The sequence below is a fragment of the Echiichthys vipera genome (assembly GCF_963691815.1).
Source record: "Echiichthys vipera genome assembly, chromosome: 19".
In the NCBI taxonomy this organism is placed as follows: Eukaryota; Metazoa; Chordata; class Actinopteri; order Perciformes; family Trachinidae; genus Echiichthys; species Echiichthys vipera.
In genome coordinates this window covers 13,452,217-13,476,868 of record NC_139844.1, presented here as the reverse complement: position 1 = coordinate 13,476,868, position 24,652 = coordinate 13,452,217, and the positions used below count along the sequence as shown (strand labels likewise).

Sequence of the window (24,652 nt, the reverse complement as noted above, 5' to 3'; positions counted from 1 at the left end):
AAAAATAAGCCATTTCACTGCGTCGGAGCGCAGAAACGCAGATTTCAAACAAACACAACACAATTGTTCTGAAATGCTTTTTAGTCAGACAGAAATAGAAATATTCCCTCAATGTTGAATCATTTCTGTAGCATCCAGTCTCTGTTAAGAAGAGAGAGATCCTCCCTCATAAAAAAGCAATAACATAAATAATAAATAAAACTGATGGAGACATTATTTCAGCCTGATTACACAGTCTAAACCAAACCAAAGAATGTCAATATACCAGTCAGCATGTGGGAGCTGCAGAGTAAATCATTTCTACAAACACTACAGTGGGTGATAAACAGTGCAGATGGGCGACACTCCTAGCAACAGGCAACAACGTGGGCAACAGGGTAAGAAAAAAAAAATCAAATGTTCCCTGGCAACAAGGTTTTCCTATGGCATTGAAATAAAGTGAGTGATGATGAGCATCTGATGGGAAATCATCTTCATTTACCTGCCCTCCACAGGGAGGTCAGAGGTCAATTACAAGACAGCGTGATGAAGAGCTGGTGGGGATTGCTGTTTGCAGAAAGTCACCAATCAGAGCTGTGTAGGCCAGATTAAGAACAGTACATACAAGGTTCTTACAGCTAAAAGCAAGTTAGATTTAAGACTTTTTTATGCCACTTTAAAGGTTGTGGTGTGTAATTACATGTATTAGACGTTTCTTTTTTTCTTATTGCCAATGGGCGGACAGGTTGTTATATGACAGACTTCTATGTAAAGGACTCACCTGAAGCCAGCAGACTTCACACATGCTGTGTTTCCATTATGAATTTTGCAAGGGCGGTCCAAAGATTGACCTAAAGTTGTCAACTATCCCGTGTAATGGAAGCAACTAGTTTGCTGATCCAGCCTGAATTTATCTGACGTTAGCTTTATTTTGATTTGATTTATGTTTATGCTTATTGTTACTCTGATCCTTTTCCGCCTTTGTATCGAAACTGTTGCACAATTATTTCCCTCGGGATAAATAAAGCTTCTTGAATCTTGAATCTTGAATTGAATCTTGAATCTTGAATTTGAGGCAGGGGCTGGGGTTTAGGCCGTCTGCTTCAGAGTGTGTGTAATGGAGGCACAGCATGTGTGGACTCTCTGTTGTGGTGGTACAACAAAACCCTGTTCCCTGGTGCTGCTGAAAATCCTAGAAGAAACACTGAGATGTGATACATGTGCTGGTTTTAGTTGCTAATGTTAGCTTGCTTGTTAATGCAGAAGAACTGCGTTAGCTAGCTGATCCTGGGGCTAGACGGGCTGACTTGCTGTTTACAAATTACTTTATCAGCTCACGCTATGAAGCAACCAATGGCAGATCCATGCAGCATTGCTTGCTTGTTCGCTAACGTTAGCTCTCCAAAGAAAAGCTAAGATTGGCCGCACAGTGTGGATCTGCCGTCAATTACTTTGTGGCGTTGGCTGATGGAGTAATTTGCTAAAAGCAATTTAAAAATATTATTACTACGATTTGAATTAAATTCATCCACATGATGCCAGCCAATCATGTTCAGTCTCCCTGTTTTGGCCGACACTTACTCGTGCCTACTGATTGCGAGGGAATGAGCGCAACCAACAGGATGCTGAAGCAGATAACAGCCACCGCTGTCGCTAATAAGGGTTTTCTGGATATTACACACAGAGCCTTTGAGACCAATTTTCAGCTAGCAAGCAGACTGTAAAATTGCCAAAATTGAATTATTAGTGTTGTGTGCTCTCTAAATCTGCATGAGTAATGCATTAATAATAACCAACTAACAAATTATTTTGATATTTTTTACAATGCAACATCAGAAAACAGATAAAATCCTACTACTTGTTGCATTTTTAGAAGGATTGGTTTAAGACATTTTAGTACCAATTAAGGCCTTATTTTGAATGAATTAAAAGCCCCCTTTTTTTTAGAGATCCACAGGAACTTTGACATAGCCAGCTACATCCATGAAAAATAGCATCAGAAAAATGGGGACCAGCGTAGAAGAAATCGACTAAGCTGCACAAACTGCAATAACAACTCTAAAATCTGCATTTTTGAGCAAACGTGAACACAATGAATGAAGTAAAGTGAGTCAAGACGGCGAGAGAGGAAACGATGTGTGCCACTTAATCCTATGATGAAACATTTCAGAGGGGTCACTGAATCGTTAGTCTGTCATTCTTCTACGAGACTTCACAACCAGATCTCAACCCAATTTAACAGCTTTTTGTCAGACTCATTAGATAGCTCTCTCCATCGCCCTCTTCAAAACACCACTTGAGTAGAAAGAAATTCAGCCCTCAAGTAGACTTCAGTCTCAAAAGAGCACAAAAACTATTCACCTTATTAAGAAACTTCAAGTCCGTTTGTGTTGATGTGTCACCCCTCTGTAGCTTTGACTTCACAGTTTCTTCTCCTTTGTACTTAAGTTTGTTGAGGCTGTGTAATCATCTTGTCATTTCCCCGCCCACCCGTGTGGCCTTTAAAACAAAAAGACCACACAGATGGGCCTCCTTTGGACAAAGTCTTATGAAACACAGAGCCAAGATCTAATCTTTATCTGTTTAGATGTGAAAACATTTGGCGGCTTGGTGTTGATCGAATGAGATCGTCGTCTATTTTTGAAGCATTGTTTCCTGATTGAAATGCATTCGGACAGCAGACTGAACGCTGATGATGTTTACACCTCCTTCAATTTAATATGAGGAAGGAGTAGACAAAACATAAGCCAGGTCTGCATTGTCAGGTGTTATTTTGTAGCCATAACAATTTCCCTGTTGATAAATAGCTCAGACTTAAAAAAAAAAAAAAAGATAAATAGAAAAACAAGAAAAATTAACTAAGCATCATGTTTTTCATTTTAATAAGAACACCAGCAATTGAAGCTACAAAGAAGTCTACATGGTAAATTAATGACGCTGAGGCAGTCAATCAAAGGTTTCTGAAGTTCTTGCATGTACAGGCTGATAAAACAAGTGTGCTCAGGGTAAGAAAGCCTTGAAATGTCTGTTTAGGGAGGTTGATGTGGCTGGTGATGTACAGTAGATGTACATTGTGACTGTAGAGCAGTCTGGAAAGCCCAGCTGTGGGCTACGGAATGGCCCGGTTGGGTCTCTTTGGAGGAGGAGGGGGCATGAGCTCAGAGTCTGGGTCTTGTGGCCGTTTCCGGTTCTGCGCTTGGACTCCTTGAGCACAGCGGTCCACGTACTCCAAGAGGATTGCCTTAGTGACGGGCTCCTGGATGCTTTTACACACAGCTGAGGAGAGAAATGACAAACACAGCAGGAAGTTAGGAAATTGCTACAGGGATGATGACATCCTCCTCCATCATCCTGAAACACAGCCAGGTTATATTTTGTTTATTTTAGCACAGGAAAAAACATTAAGTTACAAGGTAGAGACATTTTTCACAAGAGGATCAGATCACACCAGAGTTACTCCCTGCCTTCCTAAAAATACTAGTATGTTCCAATATATGGTATGTCAAATGCAGTATGCCAAAAATACCATGATGTCCTACTACATCTGGTCAGATTTTGCAGTATGCAAGCCAGCATGCTTTTCCAGCTATTCTGACCCCAATCCTTTGCCCAATATATCCGGCTGTTAGGGCTGACTTAACACCCTTTTGAAATACGATTTCCGGCTCGAAACGCTCCGTTGAAACAAAACAGACAACAGACACTGAACATGTGAACAATTACGATCACCTCTAGTGTCTGATAGACGCCTTTTTCATCGATAAGAAGAGAGAGAGGTAGAATGACAATTACATTGTTTCTTAAAAACTCAGATCTGTCAACAACGGGCAACACGGCACTGCTGCGAAATGCGAGGCCTGGACCTGCTTGGACCCAGAATTCTTTTTTTTTGTAAATATATTTTGAAAGGGCGTTGCGTCACAACTTAACAGCCGGATATGAGTGAAGGGGTAAAAGTTCAAAGCACAATTTTGCAGTATACTTTGTAAGGGCAGATGCAGTACATACTTAAAGTAAAAAGAAAAACCCAAAGTGTTGGTGAAATTAGCTAGCTAGTTACAGCTGCTAAAAACCGTGTGCGTTCTTCATTACAGCCGGAAAAAATCCATAATTGCAAGGTTCAATTCTGAAATAAAGGCTACTACCAATGCTGACTCATAGATCTGCCACAATGATCACTGTAAACTATATGTTACATTCTCGAATGCAAAGCTTGATAGGCATAGCAACGGTAACTAAGGTAACTACCACTCACGACCATGCCATGATTCCAACACAACGTAGATGAGTGTGTTAATCATTTCTAAATAGACCACAGTGTTATCAGCTGGAGGAGAAATAAAACGCTATCTGTCTAGATTTTAGATAAAAGGGCTCCCAAGCTGCACCACAGTCCGCCTGAGGTTCTAAAGCTCAATAATTCTGGACAATCTTTTCTATCTTTAATTAATTCAATTCCTTCTTTAGTTGCATTTTCTCTCGCTTGTGCTTCTTGTTTTTATTGCCTCAATTTGGACTCTTATGAGCCCGCACGTACAGCACTGTGAAGTCAGCATTTATATCAGTGCTGTGCAAATCATTCTTATTAATGTGGTAAACTGTTATTTTTGTAGTTTTGTTCTCTTTTTGCTTTTCCTTTCCATTTCTTCAAGTTGTTATAGCGACGTCATTTACATGTAGATCATTTGAGTTAAAAAAAAAAGGTTAGTTCTTAATTCAAAACCCAAGTAAACCACTGCTTTTCTTCAGTATATGAACATCATACAAAACACTCTAGGCTCCCATTTCAACAGGATAGAAATGTTTGCAGTCAGACAAATTAAGACAAGATGATTCAGACGCAACAACAAACGAAAGAGAAAGAGAAGGAGTCTTTTCACTAACGTTGTCAAAACACACTTATAATAACAATCTGAGCCTGTCAGTGGCAAAAACAGGCACTTTAAGTCGACGTACCTTGACAGTAGATAACTGCCCAGACTGATTACATTGAATCCTGGCTGCAGTGCTTTCGCTCAATACCAACGTTAACAAACCAATAAGTTTCATACTTACGGAGAGAACTTCAGGTGTTTTGTGCAACTGGCCTGGGGCTCTTTATTTGCTTAATGCTCCAAAACAGTTAAGCTGCGGGCCTTAAAACCAAAACACTGAGCTGAAAAATGCTACAACGGAGCATCTCAAGACCATCTTGATCTCGCAAGCTTACAAGAAGTAAAGAGGCGAACAAGCCATCTCTTCCCAAATCACTGAAAAGAGCTTTGTGGGCACCAAATACACAGTCAAACTGTCTGCAAATGCACCGTACACAGTAAAAACATCTGCATGCCTGCACACAAACACACAAGAATACAAAAATCAAACTAAGGCTAAGGTTGATGTGAAAGGCCTATGAAAGGAGCCATTAATTGAAGGCTGGCTGGTTGTTATTCAGTGAGATATTAGTGAAGTCTCACCCATCGCTGTTTCGTAGGAGTTGGGGAAGCTCTTGTCCACCCGCTGCCTCATGAACACCCAGGTGTTATTGGCGAAGGTGCACTCGATGATCTTGTTGTCGTACTGTTTCAGCTCTTTAGTGGCCTGTGAAAGGACACAGATGGTTTCTTACTTTTTACAACACAGTGAATGAGACACCAGTGTGACTTTGTTATTCTTGCAGCCACCGTTGCCTGTAGAAAAAAATGATATACCCTCTAATGTATTTTGAGACATTTTACGAAAACATGCTGCTGCATTCATGAACAGCTCACGATGATTTTCACGAGTAACTGCAGCTTTTTATTCACAATATTAATATGCTGCAAATGATTATCTTCAATTTTGGTGTTTCTATTCACTATTATACTTGAGAGGGAGAACGAAGCTTCAGGCGGCCTTGAAGGGCAACGTTTAGATGCAATAAAAGGAATTCACAAAATGGAAATATGACCTGTTAACTTTTCAGCTCAACAAAATGTTGATTCAGGCAACAGCAGCATTTCACTGCAGCAAAAACCTGTTTTCATCTCTTTTAATGGTGGTGAGAGGGGAAAAACACTTTAATTGGCAATAAAATGATGCATTCTGGAGGCTACAAATAGGAGAGAGACGCTTTGTTGCAAAACCCATTAACCTTTGGGGAATCAAAAATCATGTAATGTGGTGACTAAACAATGATGAGGGATGAGCAGTATTATGACTACAACCTATAGTCTTTTTTATTTATTAATGATTTATCTCTCTATTAGTTAGTTGTGTCAGACAATAGTGACATTTCCCAGAGGCTGTGGCTACAACTTAAAATTACCTTTTTCTTTTGACTGTTGAACATGTGAAGATATTTAATTGACAGTGATATAAAACAGTGAAAAGCAGCAAATCATCATGTCTGAGAAGTGGCACAAACTTCAGGATCACTGGAGCAAGTTTTATAAAAGGTCTTATAAAGCAGATCTTCAAAATATGCATTAAATACATTTATGGAATAACTACTATCGAGAATCTAAAAGGTAGTGAGTCCGTCTTTCTTTGAATTCATCAACTGCTGAGATGATTTTAAGATTCAAGATTACTACTCTCCACAGAATAATTCAACAGATGTTCTATATTAAAAAACATAAACCACTACTACTTTAGGATTTAGGCCAGAGAGACACACTGAGTGAGACTGTATTTATGTAAAAATACACATAAATACAGTCTCACTCAGTGTGTCTGTATCTCTGGGATGCAGCTCTCAACAAAGCCATGCAGCAGTTCCTGCTCCTCCTACTGACTACACACGATCTCTGACTTATTACATCATATTCTGCTTTGAAAAACAAAATCAACTCTACACATTGGGCACACTAACATAGTTGAAGTGTATGAAAATGGCACATGATACTGAAGATCAAGCATGAGTCAAAGAAGAGATTTGAACATCTGTTGTTTATTTGTCAAGGGACTGTGTCTGACCGAGAGGATAGAAAAGACTGGGAAGATGGTAAATCTTACAGATGCTGGTAACTTAAACGTGCGGCTGTAATGCAAATGTGACGGTTGGCTTTAAAAGAAAACAACATGGAGTCACGCTCCTTTCACCTTGACCTCGCTGAGACATTTGTTGCAGTGAAAGGTCGTAGGGAGAGAAGAGAGACAAAGAGGCTGACCTCTCAGGGTTCAGTGTGACCTTCAGAATTAGGAGAGAGTGGACATCATTGCCAGGAAAGCACCAGTGTTTGGCAAGACGCTAAAATAGAAAATAAGAGCTTGGGTGATCCTGGAGTGTGGGGCATCTGGGCTCACAGTGGGAACCAAAATCACACAGGAAGCAGAGAAAGTGTGAGAGGGAGACTCTTGTTATTGGACTGCAGATACCGACCTTGAATCGTAACTCATGAGAATGCCTTAATTAGTCACTGACATCATTTCAATGTTCTGATTTATCTCCACAACCTTTTTCTCTTTGATCTCGGTTTGAAGACAAACATCATGTTAATAAGACAAACTGTAAATCAAACATTTCTGTATTTGGAGAAGAACAGATGATCTAAAGGATCGCCAGACTCACAGAGCTTTCCTAAAGCTCCACACAGCAAGCTGCCACAGAACTGTGAAGGGCAGTACAGGCAGGCAGGACACTCTGCTACAGACTGGGATCTCTTCCTGCTGGTAAAGGGTGACATGTTGGCTGCCATTCTTCATCACCACTTGGTGCTTAATCCGTTCAAATCTGTCTCATTATGGCAGCACACGTGTGCCACCAGTTATCTGGGACCTTGGCAGTCGCACTCTTTAGCAGCCAGTGTTGCACTACTGCAGAGCAGAAGAGATCCGCCTTTCTGCCTTTCTATTCCAAGAAGCAGTTTGCTCTGATTAGAAACTACAAGCAATACAACAACAATATTAAAAGACTGCTGCCAGTCGTTACACTTTTTCGTGTCGAGCTTTATGCTGGATACTTGTGTATCCGCCACTTTTAACAATGGCTTGTTTGAATGAATATATAAGTAGTTCACAAGGGTTGAGCTGCATCCCCATCCTTTTGTCCTCTGGTGCTGTAGTCAGGGATAGGATTAGGTGTGGATTTTAAATGTTTCTATTTGATACATTACAGGGATGTACAGAATAACTTCAGTCCATGTTGGCAGGGCTCGACAGTGCACCCATTTCATGCACATTTTAAAATAGAGCATGTGTGAATAACCTGACAAAGCTCCTGCTTCTTCACCTGTACAGCAAGTTTATTTCCCCTTAACATGAATACCTTTGCGTATTTACCAGTTTGTGTTTGTAAATTACTGCAGCATCACAAGACAGGGAGTGGGTGGAAGTTTAGGTTACGATAATAATTGTGGTTCTCTGAATGAATACCAAGTGTATCATTGCTTATAAATAGAGCTCTTTAAGATTTTACATGAATTTGAACGAGTTTAAATGAACCTTCAACCTTATTTTCTTTAAGTCAGTTTAACGTACATACTGTATTTATTATTGAAGAGCAGAAATAATTAAAAGCTACTTTGTAGCTACTTTTTGCATTCAAATAAATCAAATCTTTGCTTGTAAATGTCTTCTCGTAATCCTTTTTTAAGGAAAAACACATTATTTGATTAATTTGCATTGCACGTTCTTTATGCAGTCCCAAATTTTTTGACTTAGGAGCACATTTGGACTGAAACATTTGCACTTTTGCACCATCTGCACAGCCCTGTGATGTAAAAAAAGAAACATTATATATCCGCCCTGACTTTAGTGCGCTGAACCCGTGCCACGAGAAAGAAAATGATCTCGAGTGTTAACACTTCAAAGGATTAGTCGACACTTGGTGTTTTTTCTGACAGTTAAATGATACATTCTCACGTCTATGTGTAAAGTACAGAGCTTGATCCAGGCGGAGATTAGCTTAGCTTAGTCTAAGACTATAAACAAAGGGAAACACTTAGCCTGGCTCTTTCCAAAGGTAGAAAAAATGTCTCTAAAAAGTTCACTAATTAACATGTTACAAAGTTCACTCAATGCAAATTCTCTTAAAGCGGGACTCATTATTTGTATTATATTATTAACTTGTGAGAGAGCTTACGCTAAGCTAAGCTCCTGGGTCTATAGCTATATAGTGAGCAGATATGATAGTGATATTGCTCTTGATCAACTTAGTCTCAGAAAGAAAGCATATTACTGTATATGCAAAGTGCTTTAAAGCACAGGCTAATGTCTTTGAAACCATTCAGCCGGTTCCTGAAATCAACATGAATTTAAATTATAAATACAGTTCTTTACATTAACTATCAGTAAGTACACTGTGTCCCTGGATAATCTCACCCAAAGTCGGAAACAACAGGGCCGAAAGTTTCCTCACTGGGAAACACTAAACAGATATGGCATTAAATCTGTATCATGCAATGAAGCAGAAACTACAGACTACTGGAAGTATATGACCTTTTACTCAGTCAACCTGCTTCTTTGTCAAATACTGGGATCATTGGGGACAGCTGCTCTGGTACAGTGTGCTACATTTTATTACATGGATTTTCAGGATATAGCCACATGGATGAGCAAAAATTCAAAGTTTGTAATTTCCTTGCATAGCTGCTTTGTTTTCCCCTACATGGCTCTCTGATCGACCCTGCCTTTGTATCATTTGAGACTTAATCAGAACCGGCCCGCAGGTCTGAGACATGGCGGCGCTCGGGTCCATTTTAATAACGAGAAACTGGATGAAAGAATATATAAGTGAAGAGAGGATATAAGATGCAAAACACGAGCAAACACTCCTTTGGAGGGAACATCATTGCTGATGGATGGTATCGAAACTAATGTTCTATCTTTAATATGTTCTCAGACAGAATACATTAGACGTCTTCTGTCCATTAATATCAGCTCCTGCTAAAATATACACAACTCAACAGAATGACTCAACAAACTGAATTGGTGAGCTTGAATATTCACCTCACATGCTCTTTTAGCTACAATATAATTATAAGGGCCAATTACAGCCATATGTGGCCGTAAATAGCTGTGTCAGAGAACAAATGGGAGCACACAGACTCCGCCACTCCTTGTGATCCCATTATATGACGTCAGTGTCGGGTCTCTGGTGAATATGTATAATACAGATCAGTATCCCACGTGTTCAGATGAACTGTCACGTCAGATCTGAAGAGATCTCAGAGGAGGAAAAACAAGCTAATTCTGAGGAAAATGAGGGGGAAAGCAGGCATACATTGTCAGATTTGTCAGTTAAAAAATTTTGCCCCAGGGAATTGTGTTTTTACCTCCCAAACTTTTAATGGATTTTTTGTTGTGCGGCTTGATTGAGTGTTTTATGTGGGGATTACTCAGACAGTATTGTGGGTGCTTCTAACATGTCAATTTACAAAAAAGCTGTGGGCAACAACTCAAAACAAAATAAATAAATATTCAAATACTTTAATTGCAGTTCAATCAGAAAGTGTTGATGTACATTTAACGAAAAGAAAAATATTTAATGATGCATAGAGTCACACAAATTAGGGGAAATCATTGATGGAAAGAAGAAAAACCCTTTCAAAGGCATTTCAGCATTCTGCAGGTGAAGTGCACACTGCCAAACTATCACAGCTTCATCAAAGCGGCTGGTCTTTGACAGAGAGCTGCTCTTATCTCCGCCTCTGGTGACTAGATCTGTCAGGCACCATTCAAATTATTTATGATTAATGAGCTGTACTCACAGGCCACATATAGTTCTGCACAGGGAGCCGGCTCCATGAAGCTATGAAAACAAACCTAAAGTGGGAATCAATAGCTTTTCTTCTACTAGGCTTTGGAAAATTCTACCTTTTCTAGAAGTCAGAACTGGATTAATGATACACAGAAGGACAGAGTAGTAACGTGGGGTTTATTGTTGTAGCTTCAGCCATCGGCTCTATTGATCTGAAAACTTAGTAGAAGTAGAAAGTAATGGCTGATATCTCAAAAGGTGAGGTCCAATACCACTCTCATTGTCTGTACCCTAACAGCCTATTCTTATTCACTGTTTGTAGAAATAACTACAAAAAGTAATGAACGGTAATCTGCATGTATTTTCCATATTAAAAGTTGGAGAAAATTGAATAAGGCAGCTAAACTCTGCTTAGGGAGGCGGGCTGAGGTTATGGATAGTCCCAAAACACAGAATTTTCACCAAGGGACTGGAGTTTGTGTCCCAGAAGTACCAAGCCGAACCAAGACATTTCTTCTATCCTAACCAAGTCGTTCTGATGCCTAAACCTAACCGTCAACATACGTTCACTATACGTAATCGGCACGGTCCACATTCAGCCCGTTTGCATAAGTGTGTGCATAACTTTTCGTAAGGTATCATGCGGTATCAATCTGTTGATGAGAATATGCTGACCATAAATAGGACAGCAGCTGGTTAGCTTAGCTTAGCACAAAGACAGATCTGACTATTGAGAATGTGCAGACACGTGACAATTTGGGAGGGGTCTGAGACCGTCCGCCATCTTGGAATCCCACGTTACTGGTTGCCAGGTCAACACTGCACCAGAGAGTGCAACAGTACAGGGTTTAAAATCACAACTTGAAGCACATAGAGATGGAATCACTGCGTTTAAACTGAGATATGATAAGACAATTGAGAAGAGACAGAGAAGCTGGCAGATAGATGCCGTTGACCCATACGAGCTGGCTGAAATGTTTTGCAGCTTGTAATGCTAATTAATGTAAAGTTGTAATTTAATTGGACTTTGAAGTAGTCCAAATCAGTTCTGGTTAGGCTAGGGCCATGAATAGTGTGAGCAGGGGTTAAAGACATTTTTATTTCTTGCCAGTACCCATAGCGCTCGCACACCTAGAAATACACTTATTTATTTTAGTCTACTTATCAAGCATTCACCAGGACTTCTTACAACTCTAGTACTTTTTTTCACACTGCGAGTGTGAAAGACTCAGACTTTGTAACAAATGTCTGTCTGCTAAAACACTTTGATTACAAGTTGCACACGTTGGAACAATATCTGTTTAAGCTGTACACGCGCTGCTCGCATGTTGTCTGTCGAGCGAAACACTGCATACGTATACGTTGTTTTTATTTGGGAGACTTTGCAACAAACGTCTGTTTCCTAAAATACTTTGGAAACCAGCTGTGCATGTTGGAGCCGGATGGTTAAGCAGTACATGCGCTATCTCACTCGTCTGTCAAGTGAAACGCTGCACTGAAGGTTCAGACACGATTCACAGAACGTTTAGAATGAGTTATATACAATGTATATTGTCTATTATATATATTGTCTTCTGGTAATTTGACATAAGCAGGTGTGTTGTCATGCTGAAAGTGCATTTTTTTTTCAGCGACAGTATATTACGTACCAGAAAGAAAAATACACTGTCAAATATACAAATAGCGCGTTTGACGGGAACCTACCAAGGATGACGAATACCACACGTTTGGGGGCGGGGTTCTGTGTCGTGACGATACATTCTCAATAGCCTGACTCTGTCAAGAAGTAACAAAATCCCCCTACCAGCACGTTTAACGCTTATAAATCTGCATGTTGTATCTTGTTTGCATCAAACACTGATGATCGGATGACAGAGCGTCTTGTTGGTCGTTAACATTTGCCTTTAGTGCTTTCCTTGTGATCCAGTTGCCCACGACACACTTTAAAACAAAGTGTAAACTGGATCTATAATATAATTCAATTCAATTTTATTTAAAGTGCCAAATCATAACAAAATCATAAATCACTCCTGAACATATAGCTGCAACACGAATAGTTTTCAGCTTGTGTGCTCTTTCACAATCGTTTCGAAGGCTGATGTTCAATCATCGTTAAAGTTCCCTCCCAAAAATAATTTTGAGGATTCCCCGTAGGTACCAACAGTAGTTCAATTGTAAGAATTGAGCCAAAAAGCAGGTTTTCATGAAGATTGCTCATTTTTTCTAATTACAGAAACGTCTGTTTCTATTTTCCAGCAACCCGATGCTTTCAAATGAGCCTGGATGTTGCCCAAATTACATCTAATCGACACATCGGCAAAACTAACTACTACCACGAGCGAGGCAATGAATATCAAAACTGTTCTGTGGTGGGGCACTGCAGACACCATGTCCTGTTCTGGCATGTAATATTCATTTCTTTTAAGCATATTCACAATTGGACTGAATATAGAATACAGTTCACAACAAAAATAGCAACATGAAAGCGGAAGGAAGATGACCTCAGGGCTGCAGCTCTGTGTCCCTGACAGGAGCTTAGAGACTGAGCAGCAAATGGAGACTCTACCTTGTTCAGTTACAAGAGTCCTGGGCAGATACACGAGACACAACAGTGACAGGGACGAGGGAAAAGAAACACTCATTTCCTGTGTTTGACAGTATACTGTACATATGACTCATTAAGTCAAAGTAACATAAAGTGTAATATCATCATAGAAATTTACATAAAAATAAGAAGTATTCTATCATGTTCCTACAGGGAAATCTTTTCAAATGAATTATTGTTAAGTGCATCTGAAAAATGCCTCTCTACAGTAGAGCATATCACGGTTAGCGTAGACCTCTGCCAAGGCCAAGGGTGCATTCACAGTCTCCTTGGAGATGGTCCCATTTCCTGAGCTGGAAAGTCGCTCTTCGGACTTTGTTGTGTTCATGTGACATATCGGGTTTTAACATTAAAATAATCACGGAAACCCTGATGTGACATCTGTATCGCAGTAAGAAAAATGATAATGAACTGCTCAGTTAATTTAGCTGATTCAATTCTATTGAACTTATATGAATAATAATGAACTGATATATATTTTAATTGTTTAATACAAAACATATAGGGCCAAATGTGAACAAAAAATCAAGTAAAATTAATTGAATTCTTTTGTTTTATTTTATTACCGCAAATGTAACATTTTAGGTAAGGGGGGGTATTTCCAAAAAAATCTCACAAATGTGTTCTCTATTTAGTCTGTTATGCACGCGCAGATGATCCTGAATGTAGGTATGTAAGTGGTTACTATGAAGGAAGTGTTAAGTTTACATTAACTACATAAGAGCAGATCTCAGGAACACTTTTTACTAGAATTTGATAAAATGTATGAATAAAACAGCGGGAATTTTGTTTTTTAATTAAAGATCCATCCATTATATAAACCTGTTTCCAAGAAAAGAAAAATGGTAAAACTGGCACAATTCTTGATGTCACAGAGTAACAGATGAAGAAAGAAAACATATTAATTCCTTATATTATACTTTCAACAAAACTAAAATCTTCTGCCCTGCTAAAGGGAAGATGGAGAAGCACAGGGGGCTGAAGGATGAATTCAACAACTGAACACATTCATTTTCTCACCTTCATCTTTGCAAAGGGCCTGTCATAGCTGCCGACGTAGAGCAAGCCGACAGTCTGTGGAAGCAGCCTAAAAAGACAAAAAGATCACGGTTAACACCCTCAACATGCGTGGTATCTGAGTGGTAGCGACGGTGCAAAGAAATCACTGCACAGCTTCCATTTCCAGCTAGTAGCAGAAAAGCAGAGATGTGAGATTACACCTCTGTGAGCCCTTCCGTTTCTCTGCGTTTCTAAACTTTACAATAATAAATCTGTGGAACATTTCTAGAGATTGAACACAAGGTCATTAGAGAGTGCAGTATCTCCGTCTGTGAGCTGTCTTTGAGCCCTCAGCACTGTTAACTCAGACTATATTGGGATTTATAGAAATAGTAGTCGTGTGTTTCTCAGCACCTTGAACATGTGGCTGTGCAGAATTTGGGTCTCATCCCAGAGATCACGTCCGACAGATGTCTTAATCACACACTGCTCCTTACCATCCTCCAAAAGGAAACACCCCCTGTGATGCGCCCGCTGTTATTTCCAGACATCGTCTGAAGTTACGGACTGAGGTTTCATAATAGTTAACAATTTTTAGAACGAAAATAAAGGGGAGCAAATGAGCAAAACTGACGGCTCAAAAACAGTGTGGCTGCGTGATCTGATGATCATTCTGGGATTTCAACTGGAGCTGAAATCGGAGACCAACTCCCCACCCACCCCTGCCCCCTCCTGTGTAATGACAGCTAGCACAAGCAGGAAGGAAGCAGCAGTAGACATTTAGAGAGCCAAATCGTCATGCACTGATGGACACCACTTTGCTAAACCTGCAGGAAGGATCTTGGCGCACTTTTCACAAAGATATCTATGAGATTCTATCAGAGGCAATGGAAAAAAGATGAGGAAACAGGATATGTCTTACGATGCAAAGTTGCTGTTCTTCTCACAAAGTCAATGTTTGAGGGTCTTGAAAGTCCGGCTGTCTTAAATTACACTGTAATATCCTTTTCTCTGAGTTTGGGTCAAATGAATTATGTTCAAATGATGAGATTTTAACAACACACTTTATTGATGATGCTGTGTTGTAACAGTTGGAGGGGAGGCCTGGGTGTGCAGGGAAAACAAATGCGATCCTACAAAGCGCGCTCGGCTGGGAAGGGCTCTTTGGACCTACATATAGTAGCCTACGTGATACGACAAACAAGCAGTTATGAGTGTCCGGTATCACCCAGTGTTTATTTTGACAGCCAAGTCATAACCTTTTAGATGAAAATGCAAATGACAAGTAATTTAACACACTCTTATTTTAGTCTGGTTTTCTCAAAAGTTCAAATCAGTTTAAAATATTTTAAATGCACTGAATGTCTGATTATCATATTAAAACACAACATTGGCCGAAAGTCCTATATTTAAATGCATTGTTTATTTTTTTAAACCAAAACATATTATTGATCAAATTAAAGGGTTCTTCATGAATAAAACAAAGTCCCTTTATGTTAACGTCAGATCACTGTGTCATTTTACAGAGCAAACTAATGAAAAACAGAATGCACTCGACCTGAAACAATGTTCCCGTTGATGGAATAAGTTATGTTTATGCTGTGTCTTTAATGAATGTAATGTAGCCTAACTAACAGAAAATAACAGATAATAAACCTTTCATGCGTCAGTCACGTGTTCCTATCAAATGCTTGCAATTGTGTTACTGTGCGATACTCAAATGAATTGCAGGACTGTTTTCCCTTCAGTGAATGATAATATCGGTGATAAGCAGATGGAGCACCGCTTCCTAACAGCATGCGACACGAATGTCAGCAATAAAAATGAGTGTGGCTGAAGAAAAAAAAGCTGAACTTTTATTGGACGCACCATTTATATTTATTCCTGTCACGCGCCCTGAAAGCGCAGCAATGGACATAGAACAGCTGATTCATGAAGTTTAAAATAAACAATCAAGATGCTGTTAAATGTCACAGTAACTTTTGCACAGCATGCAATCAGATCTGCATTAACAGATGGAAATATATGCCAAATAATTTATAAAAACAAATATAATGTGAAGAACGAAGTAAACAAACTACTGTGTGTTTTTATTTTATGTTATTGGGCCTGAGTTGGATGTATCAGAAGTGTCTTTCTCTAAACTTTCTTTTTAGTTCTCCACGTTTAAGGATAAGGACAATGGTAGTCTGTAGTTTTGTTAGTGACAATTGCCTGTATAGTCAAAGCTTGATGCCTCCAATTTTGTCAAATCACATGGAGTCACAAACGGACCCCAATAAATGCACCTTTTCTCTTCTCTAATGTAATGTCTGCTTAAAACCACAGTACCCAGGTGATTAAGTAAGTATATGTAAGCTTAAGCTTAAGTATATCATAAAAATGGGCTTTCAATTATTGCCAACATTATCCTTAAATGATGCTGACTAAGAGCAGCTATTATGATAGAATATTAATAATAAACTGATAAATAGTGAGAACACCAAAACCAAAAAAATGCTAACATTTCTGTTCAACAGCAGAGCAGTTAAACATTACATTTCAAACATTAAATTTCATAAAATGTGTATTCTGGAGTTCAGGCGATACTCTTTCTGTGGTGCAGGGAGCAAATGGAGACCACCAGGTCATCGTGGTGCCAACTCCATAAATCTTTGTGTCCATGCAGAGAAATCCGTTTATGGTTCAGGGTCCAAAGTCCAAAGTCAAACTCCATGTTTGTTCTGAAGCATCCCTCATGTTTGTCCTGATGACTGAGACTCTCTTGACGTCTCAGATCCATTTGCTCTGAATTACATTAAACAATTACACTCCTTCTCCGATGTCTTTCTCACCAATGACTTCTCTGCATCTTCTAAAAATGGCTTGCATCTTACAGTTGACCCTGCAGAAATAATGCATCTGAAAATCTAACTTACAGGCGCCATGCAGAGACTTTGTGATGATGTGTCCCAAGAGAGAGTACCTGACAGGGTTCCTTTAAACAAAATGGATTGGGATGCTGTAATGACACCGGGAAGAAAGACCTGTAACATGAAGCCTGGACTCTGGCCTCTTGAGAGCCAATCCAAGCCAATCAGCAGCTACCATTCTCCTTCTCTGGGTCCTTCAAAAACACTACAGACCTGACGAACGGTGATGTAACCATTTCTTGTCACCTCTTCACGAGAATGCTGCCTCAAAGTATATATAATTCAAGCTATCTATACAATACTCAAGTCTGTTTGATTCCATACTTGGGAGGGGCGTTGGCATGCTTTCTGGAATTGCTTCATCTTTCCATTTTGTTCTTTTCCACCTCTTCACTTTTTGCTGCTGCAAAATAATCCCTGTCTGCCTCTGTGTTTGCTTTCAGAGGAGGTAATAAAACTGGCAAGGCTGTATATGCCTCAGTGGTACACAAAGACGTGCTCAAGGATTGACTGTGTGGGCTGATGATTAAGCAGTTGTTGCCTCCTTATATGTCTGTCCATCTCTCTCTTGCTCAGACAGTAACTAAGGAGATATTTGAAAACCGACACTAAGACTGATAGGTCTGCTGAGTGCTCCTCTGCCAGCAAAATTCATCTTTCAGGGAAATATCAGAACGTTCTCAAATGGCAACAACAGGAGGAGAACGGGTGACTGTGCCCTGCTGTGATCCTCTCAGTCTGTTGCTGGTGAATGGTGGCAGGCTCATGGCTACAAAACTGGGACAGTCACTGAGGTCACCTGGCAGCATGACCAGAAAGCTCAGTGCTATGAGCCTGTTTGCTTGTACTCAGACAATACTCACAGACTGATCTGAAGAAAAAGCACACAGAGCGAAGAGATGTGCATTGTGCTGACAGAAAGAAAAACAAGAATGTGAGCCTACATGCCACGTGAGCAGCTCTGTGAGATATCAGTGTGGTGCTTTGAGAGCAAAGCTAATGGCAGCATGCGGATGTGCTCACAATAACAATGCTTACGTGCTGATGTTACCATGTTTGTCATTTCAGTTTAAAGCCCCACCCCAGACATGTGTTAAAGTATATAAAACTACTCTGCTATGATTAATATTTTGTTTAACAAGGATTTCCCACAGTAAAAAAAAAAAAATCATATTTGCAGCTGGAAGCACATCAACTTTTTCTCCCTTATTGAGGAATTTTGCATCTGGCATGGCCCCACCCTCTGCTATTTTACATAGTTACATTTTTGAGTGGAGGGGGATTTTAAAGTTTTAGCATGCTAACATTTGCTGATCAGCACGAAATGCAAAGTGCAGCTGAGGGTGATGGGATTGTCCTCAGCTTTCTTCAAGTATCCATAAATCAAATTACAAGACAAATTAACATCTTGATCTGATGTCAAGGGTTTGTTAAAGCTATTACAACTCATCGTGAGGATGTCTGCACTGCATTTCATGGCAATTCATCCAGTGGTTGTCGAGAAATTTGCCAAATATCTCAAACTGTAGAAGAAAGCTAAGTGAATAACCAATGTCATTGGGAAATATTTGTACCAAATCCATCCAATAGCTGTTTGAGACATTTAACTAAACACCAAAAATGTCCAACTGTGATTACTCAAGATCATCCAAACGCCAGTGAGCAGGCTGACAAACTTTAAAGTACAGAAGTGACAATGCACAAACTTTACAATGACAGTAGGAGACCTGACCTCCCTAAGGGGGCCCCACTTTTTAATCGTCAATGGTGATCCGATCGCCAATCGGCACAACCCTACCGCGGACCAGGAATGTTTGTACAAAATGCTTTGATAATCAGTCAAAAGGCCGTCGAGATATGTTAGTCAGGACCAAAGACACAACCTGACAGCTGCACACTGCCTTTCATAGAACCATACCACTAAAAAAAGACTGCTGGATTCTTCCAACGCTGAATGTAACAACTAGTTTCTATTTCATACATACTCAAGGCTGTAATGAACCCCAGGAATTGATTGTCTTTTCTAGTATGGAATTGTTTTTCAGCAGAGCTCTAATGTTTACCAGGATGACGGCTAGGATGAACACCAGTGCATCTGAATAATTTATGCAGCAGAGGACGATAAACATAAAAAGAGCAGTCGTGTTTTTCTTTGCACACATAGGTATATATAGCAAATGAGATATTTCTGGCCTGGAGACAAAAGCACATATATACAGATTATGGTGAAAGGAATGAACAGTGTTGCACGCTGCAGACTTTACAGATATCACTGTAACAGGAATTTGACCCCAAAGGGAAAAAGGAAGTGTGAGAAAAGAAGGGATATTAAAGAAAGGATTAAAGTGTTTCCTTGACATCGAAACCCATAGCAACTGCACACGTGTTTGAAGTACTCCACTGTGTCGCAAAATGATAGGTGCTATTAAACCAATAAGGCGGAGCGTTTCCTTGGCAACAGTGACTTACCCTTCTCCTCCGACTTTCGTGATCTTGAGGCGAAAGTCCACAGAGTTGAGATTGGGGGGCTTCCACTTGAGGATGTCATCACATCTCCCAGCCTTGTATCTCTGCAGGTGAAACCCAATCCCATGGAAATTAATTATATGGTAGATTTGTCTGGGATTAATACATATTTAAGCTGCTTTCATGTAACACAAGGGTGACACTGCGGCTCCATGGAGTCACCCCATAATGCTGCAGACTTAATAGCTGAGTAATTTGAGAATTTTTAAGCAGCAGTCACAGTTAATGAGCTGAAAACCCTTAAACAAATTAGCCTCCATTATGATACACTGTTGGTATCTAAGTATCTAGAGCAGCTGTGCAGATGTGGAACTGAACTGCTCTTAGGTCAATAATTAGTCTCTGGGTTTCAACAATGTCAAAAAAAAGGGAGCTTATTAAAGAATTTGTTCAAGTACTCCTTATTTGAAATGAAATTATTAGTAAATGGATGACAAATTACGATTCAACATGACTTATAGTTTTCACACCACTACTGTGTCTCAATGTGCAAAATGTTATGCATAACAGAAAACTTGTTTTCCTCCACCACTCTTGATAATTAATGTGTAGCTGACATTTAAAGTGGACATGAAACATGAGAAATATAAAGTCATGACAGGTGAAAGAGGGAACAGATGTCCGGAGTATGTCACTGTGAGGTTGCCCAGTAATAGAAGTCTACTTCAGGGAAATGTGTGGAAAACACGCAGGTTTCCTCAGGAGAAGCTGTTTTGTCACAGCGCATGACCAAATAAAGGGTTCCGGGCTTTCAGCCACAAATCTTTTATTTATTTAACCTTTATTTAACCAGGAGAGTCATGAGGAGATTAAGAACCTATTTTTCAAAGGACACCTGGCCAAGACAGGCCGCAGCATGAATAATTTATTTTAAATTACAGACACAAAAAGAGCCCAAATGAAAAAGAATTTAAAATCAAGCATAGGGAGCTTATTTAAAAAGAGAAATTTACAAAAATCAGTTTTGTGGTCAGGTAAACACTGACATCTTAAGGAATCTGCCTCCACTGTATATTTTTCATTTGACAAGATGAATTCAGTAACTTTCAAGTCATTCAACAACAGCAACATATTAGCAGAATAAATTAATGTACTTTTTCTAATTTCCTTGCAGGCATTTTGGGGCAGAAAGAATAAAAGTCCAGAGAATGCACTTTCCTGCATCATAAAGACATATTGCACTCTCAATTGTCAACCGTGCAGAGCCAGGATGCAATTGGATAGACCCACAACCATTGGATAGACCCAATCAGAGCCATGTTACTTTAAACATTTTATACAAGAAATAGGAAAAGCAGTGACAGAATATCGAGTCATATTTTATCCGCACATTCTTATTTGATGGTTTGATGAGTTTTGTGAGCCTGAAAAACAAAGCTGACGGCAGACTAGATTCTGAAGCTGTCATTGTCTTAAACCCGCCCCACATGAGATACAGTTGTGATTGGTCCGTACAATTTCAGGCCACTGGAACAGTATATATGGGAGAGAGGCCAGACCTACCTGCCAGAACAAATGAAACATGAGTTTGGCAGATTTGTCTGGTTTCCAGTCTAGACTCAACACCAGAAACCCTAGAAATTACACTCATGTTATATGATTCTGCAGCCAACGTTTTACTTGTGATGTCAAAGTCTGGTACCAAAGCAGAAAGTAATGGCTTTTGTATGCTTGAAACCAAGTAGGTTGTACAAGATTTTATAAACGCTTCACATAACTCAATTCCAAGGGTGGAGCAAAAAGCCATTATAACCTGGCTCCAGGCAGCATCATACGCCTCCCCGATCTTTCTCCAAGAGCGCTGTTTTTGTAGTACCGACACAGTGACGCATACAAATAGGGTTGCACACATTTGGACAGTCTCTATGAAGTTGTTCTCCGGTGAACACACAAGAAGTGACTGTACAATAGTTTTATGTGATAACAATGAATTGAGACAAAAGTTCAAACTGTGCCTTACTTTCAGTCCTCCACACCTGGTCAATCGTTGCGTGAAGTGGATGTTATCAACGGTGTGTCAGTTTTGAGAAGTTACAAAAGGTTGTTTTGTGAAAACCCTGGCAATAGCTGATGTGGGAAATGGTTTTTCAGATGCTGTTGGATAATCCAAAAAACTAGGTCTGGGATCAAATCATTTTAGGGGAAGGTCACTTGGCCTTTGGTGTTGTCAATTATTTTTTTGGGCACAAAGGCCAAATGCCAGGGCCATCAAATAAAACACTGAAGTCTAAAGAAATAATGAACGTAAATTTTAAGGATTATTTTATTTTTTAATACATAGTATCAGTGTCAGTGAAATTACAAAAAAAATCAGATTGTTTTCTTTGAAGTTATATTCCGTAAGATTTTAATTTAGCTAATTGTCTTTTAAGTAACTACCTATCAAAGAGTGAGTTAATTATCGATTATATGACCCACTAATGAAAGAACTTCTACTTGCCTTTTTGCCGAGTATTACAATATTGTGTCTGTTGAAGCATTCCCTCACTAGATGTTAATAGGTTGCCATGTTAGTGACCCTGCTGACAGCGGTTGGTCTGTCGTTCCAGATCGTCACTTACAGTAATGCTGCGTTCACTTGTAATCGGAACGTCCAACTCCTGAGTCAGGCTTGTAGTAAGGGCAGAAGTGTAATAGGAACACCTGTGTGTGCAGGGCTCCAGACTAGGAGCACTATGGCCCCCCAACTGAAAATTTTAGGAGCGCAGCCAGAAATTTTAGGAGCACACCCCTTAAGTCAATAATAGATGCATAAATTACAATGTGCTGTTTCAAATTCAGTGTCACATTTGTATTGTGCACTTTTGAACATGCAACATAGAAGGTAAAGCAAGAGCATCATTGCTGTCATGACAGTACAATACTAAAAAATATACCATACATTCAGAATAAGGGCTTTGAAGAGACCCTCAGCTCACAAGGTAAAGTATGGTCGCAGTCTTGAGCCCTGGTGTGTGTGTGTATGGATTTAAGAGGGAAACATAAAGAGGACAATAAATCAAAAAAGAAAGAACAGGCTCGGCTGCAATTATATCTTACCGCCAAAGAGCTATCTCAGATCATACGGATTATGACTTTAAAGGTTTAATATGGAGAATGAGCAGAACACCGTCATCTAGTGTCTCAAGATCGTAGTTGCAACAACAAAAAATAATTCCAGCAGTCGGGTTGCCAGGTTCGTTGCCGAGTGTGTCAAGTGATCAGCCTGCGCCATGTCAAGTGATGAAGCATACAGGGTAACGACTAATTTGGACTAATCAATTAATTTTAGCTAGCTCTCAACTCTTATTTCTTTCTGAAACCTGATCGGCGTGAGCAGAGCAGCAGCTGCCACAGCAGTGACAGTGAGGCTGAAGGCAGATAGAGAGATGGATATTGATTCTCGTTTCAGCCGCTCGGACAAATAATGTCCCCTTCGCTGAGGCTCCAAAGCAGCTGCAGGTTTGGCAAACTCCATTTCACCCAGTGCCAGCCTACAGTAGCTGCACCCAACAACAGACAACCTGCAATGCCGGCTGCTATTGGCTGCTACAATATAAACAGAACGTCATTGTCAAACCTGTCACAAAAATGTAAATATATTAATTCAGCCTAAATATTTTTTTTTTAATGGAAAAGCAATACTTTTATTCTGTACCCCTCAAAACACCCCGTGGGTGTATTATTTTAAAAAAAAAATATAGCTTTTAATAAAGATTCTACGTAATTAACCTTTAAGTCGTGGTAGTCTGTCTCATGTACTACTGTCAGGTTATTTTTTTTAATCCAAGTTACCAACTGCAGCTTTAACAATATTATTAAAAACATTAAAAAACATTTTTGACTTGAAAAAGGGATGAATTAATGAGATTTATGTTTTGCATTGTGGGCATCATTATGAAAATAAAATCCTGCACTGATGGAAAAGTCTGCAAATCAACTTTTATAAAACGGATGAATCAAGGGTATAGGTTAACTTTCTCCATTTGTGTGTAAAAGGAAGGAAACATGAGTCGGGGGTGTCCTTCTGCTTTGTCCACGGTGGAGCGCTCCATGTGTGAGGCAGCCTTCATGTGTCTTTGAAACCAGAACACTCCACAAAGGCTTTTCACTGCAGTTAGCTAGAGAGCAGGAAAAGAGGGCATCTCTTTTGAAGAACCTCAACAGAGTACATCTTTTCTTCTGGAAAATGTGGGTGTAAAAAGGAACATTTTTCAAAGCAGTTACTTATGCTATGCTGCACAGGCATCAAAATAACCTCTTGTGAAATGACATATACCCCTTCTGTAGCTCTATTGTGAAATGCCATATTCACACGGGGCTAGTGATTAAGTCCTTGTCAATTGTTGATCAAATGACTTCATAATTGAGCTGAATAAAAGAGAAAGCTTTATGGTACCAACTTCTGAAGAGCTTAAATCTAAAGGCAAGAAGTTTGCATGGTTTATGTGTGTCTGTTATGTGTGTTTTACTGTGGTAAAAACCATAACGGCACATGTGAATCACTATTAGAAAATGAATAGTCTGCCTTTCTGCCCTGATGATCTGTTCTGATATGTTGTTTTTGCTACATTTTCAAACAAAGTTGTATTTGCTTCATCGAAACAAGCAGAACCACGGCAACAACATCATGAAAATCCAATCAGACTGCAGATTAAATAAATTTGCTACCTTCAAATTCATTCCGAAATGAAAAAGGGCTGCCAGTTGCACTCTCACTTTCATTACTATCATCAGCCTTGTCAATAGGTGACTGCACATACCTAACAAGAGCTTTATTATCAAAGTGCAAAACAGACCTTCAAACCCGCCCTTGCATTCAAGAACACATCTCCCATCTATCAGAATATTTTTCATGTAATGATGTTCCACTGCATATAAATTGTCTGCTGTCTCAAGTTAGACATTTAAAGGCTGAGGGTAGGGGAAAAAATGAGGGAGGTGTGTGAAAGCTTTAAGTATGGCCTTAAGATTTCTACATTCATTTTAAGT

General features: G+C 39.5%; 1 protein-coding gene across 1 annotated transcript in view; it reads right to left on the bottom strand.

Moving 5' to 3' along the window:
* Positions 1-2,697: 2,697 nt before the first annotated feature.
* rngtt (RNA guanylyltransferase and 5'-phosphatase) overlaps positions 2,698-24,652 on the bottom strand; it is an 87,687-nt gene continuing 65,732 nt past the window's right edge. Inside the window, exons 13-16 of the mRNA XM_083933624.1 lie at positions 19,625-19,725; positions 14,265-14,331; positions 5,436-5,559; positions 2,698-3,255 (exon numbers count right to left, since the gene is read on the bottom strand). Coding sequence (XP_083789750.1) covers positions 3,089-3,255; positions 5,436-5,559; positions 14,265-14,331; positions 19,625-19,725 — 459 coding nt within the window. The 3' untranslated portion in view covers positions 2,698-3,088. The remainder of the gene's footprint in view (positions 3,256-5,435; positions 5,560-14,264; positions 14,332-19,624; positions 19,726-24,652) is intronic.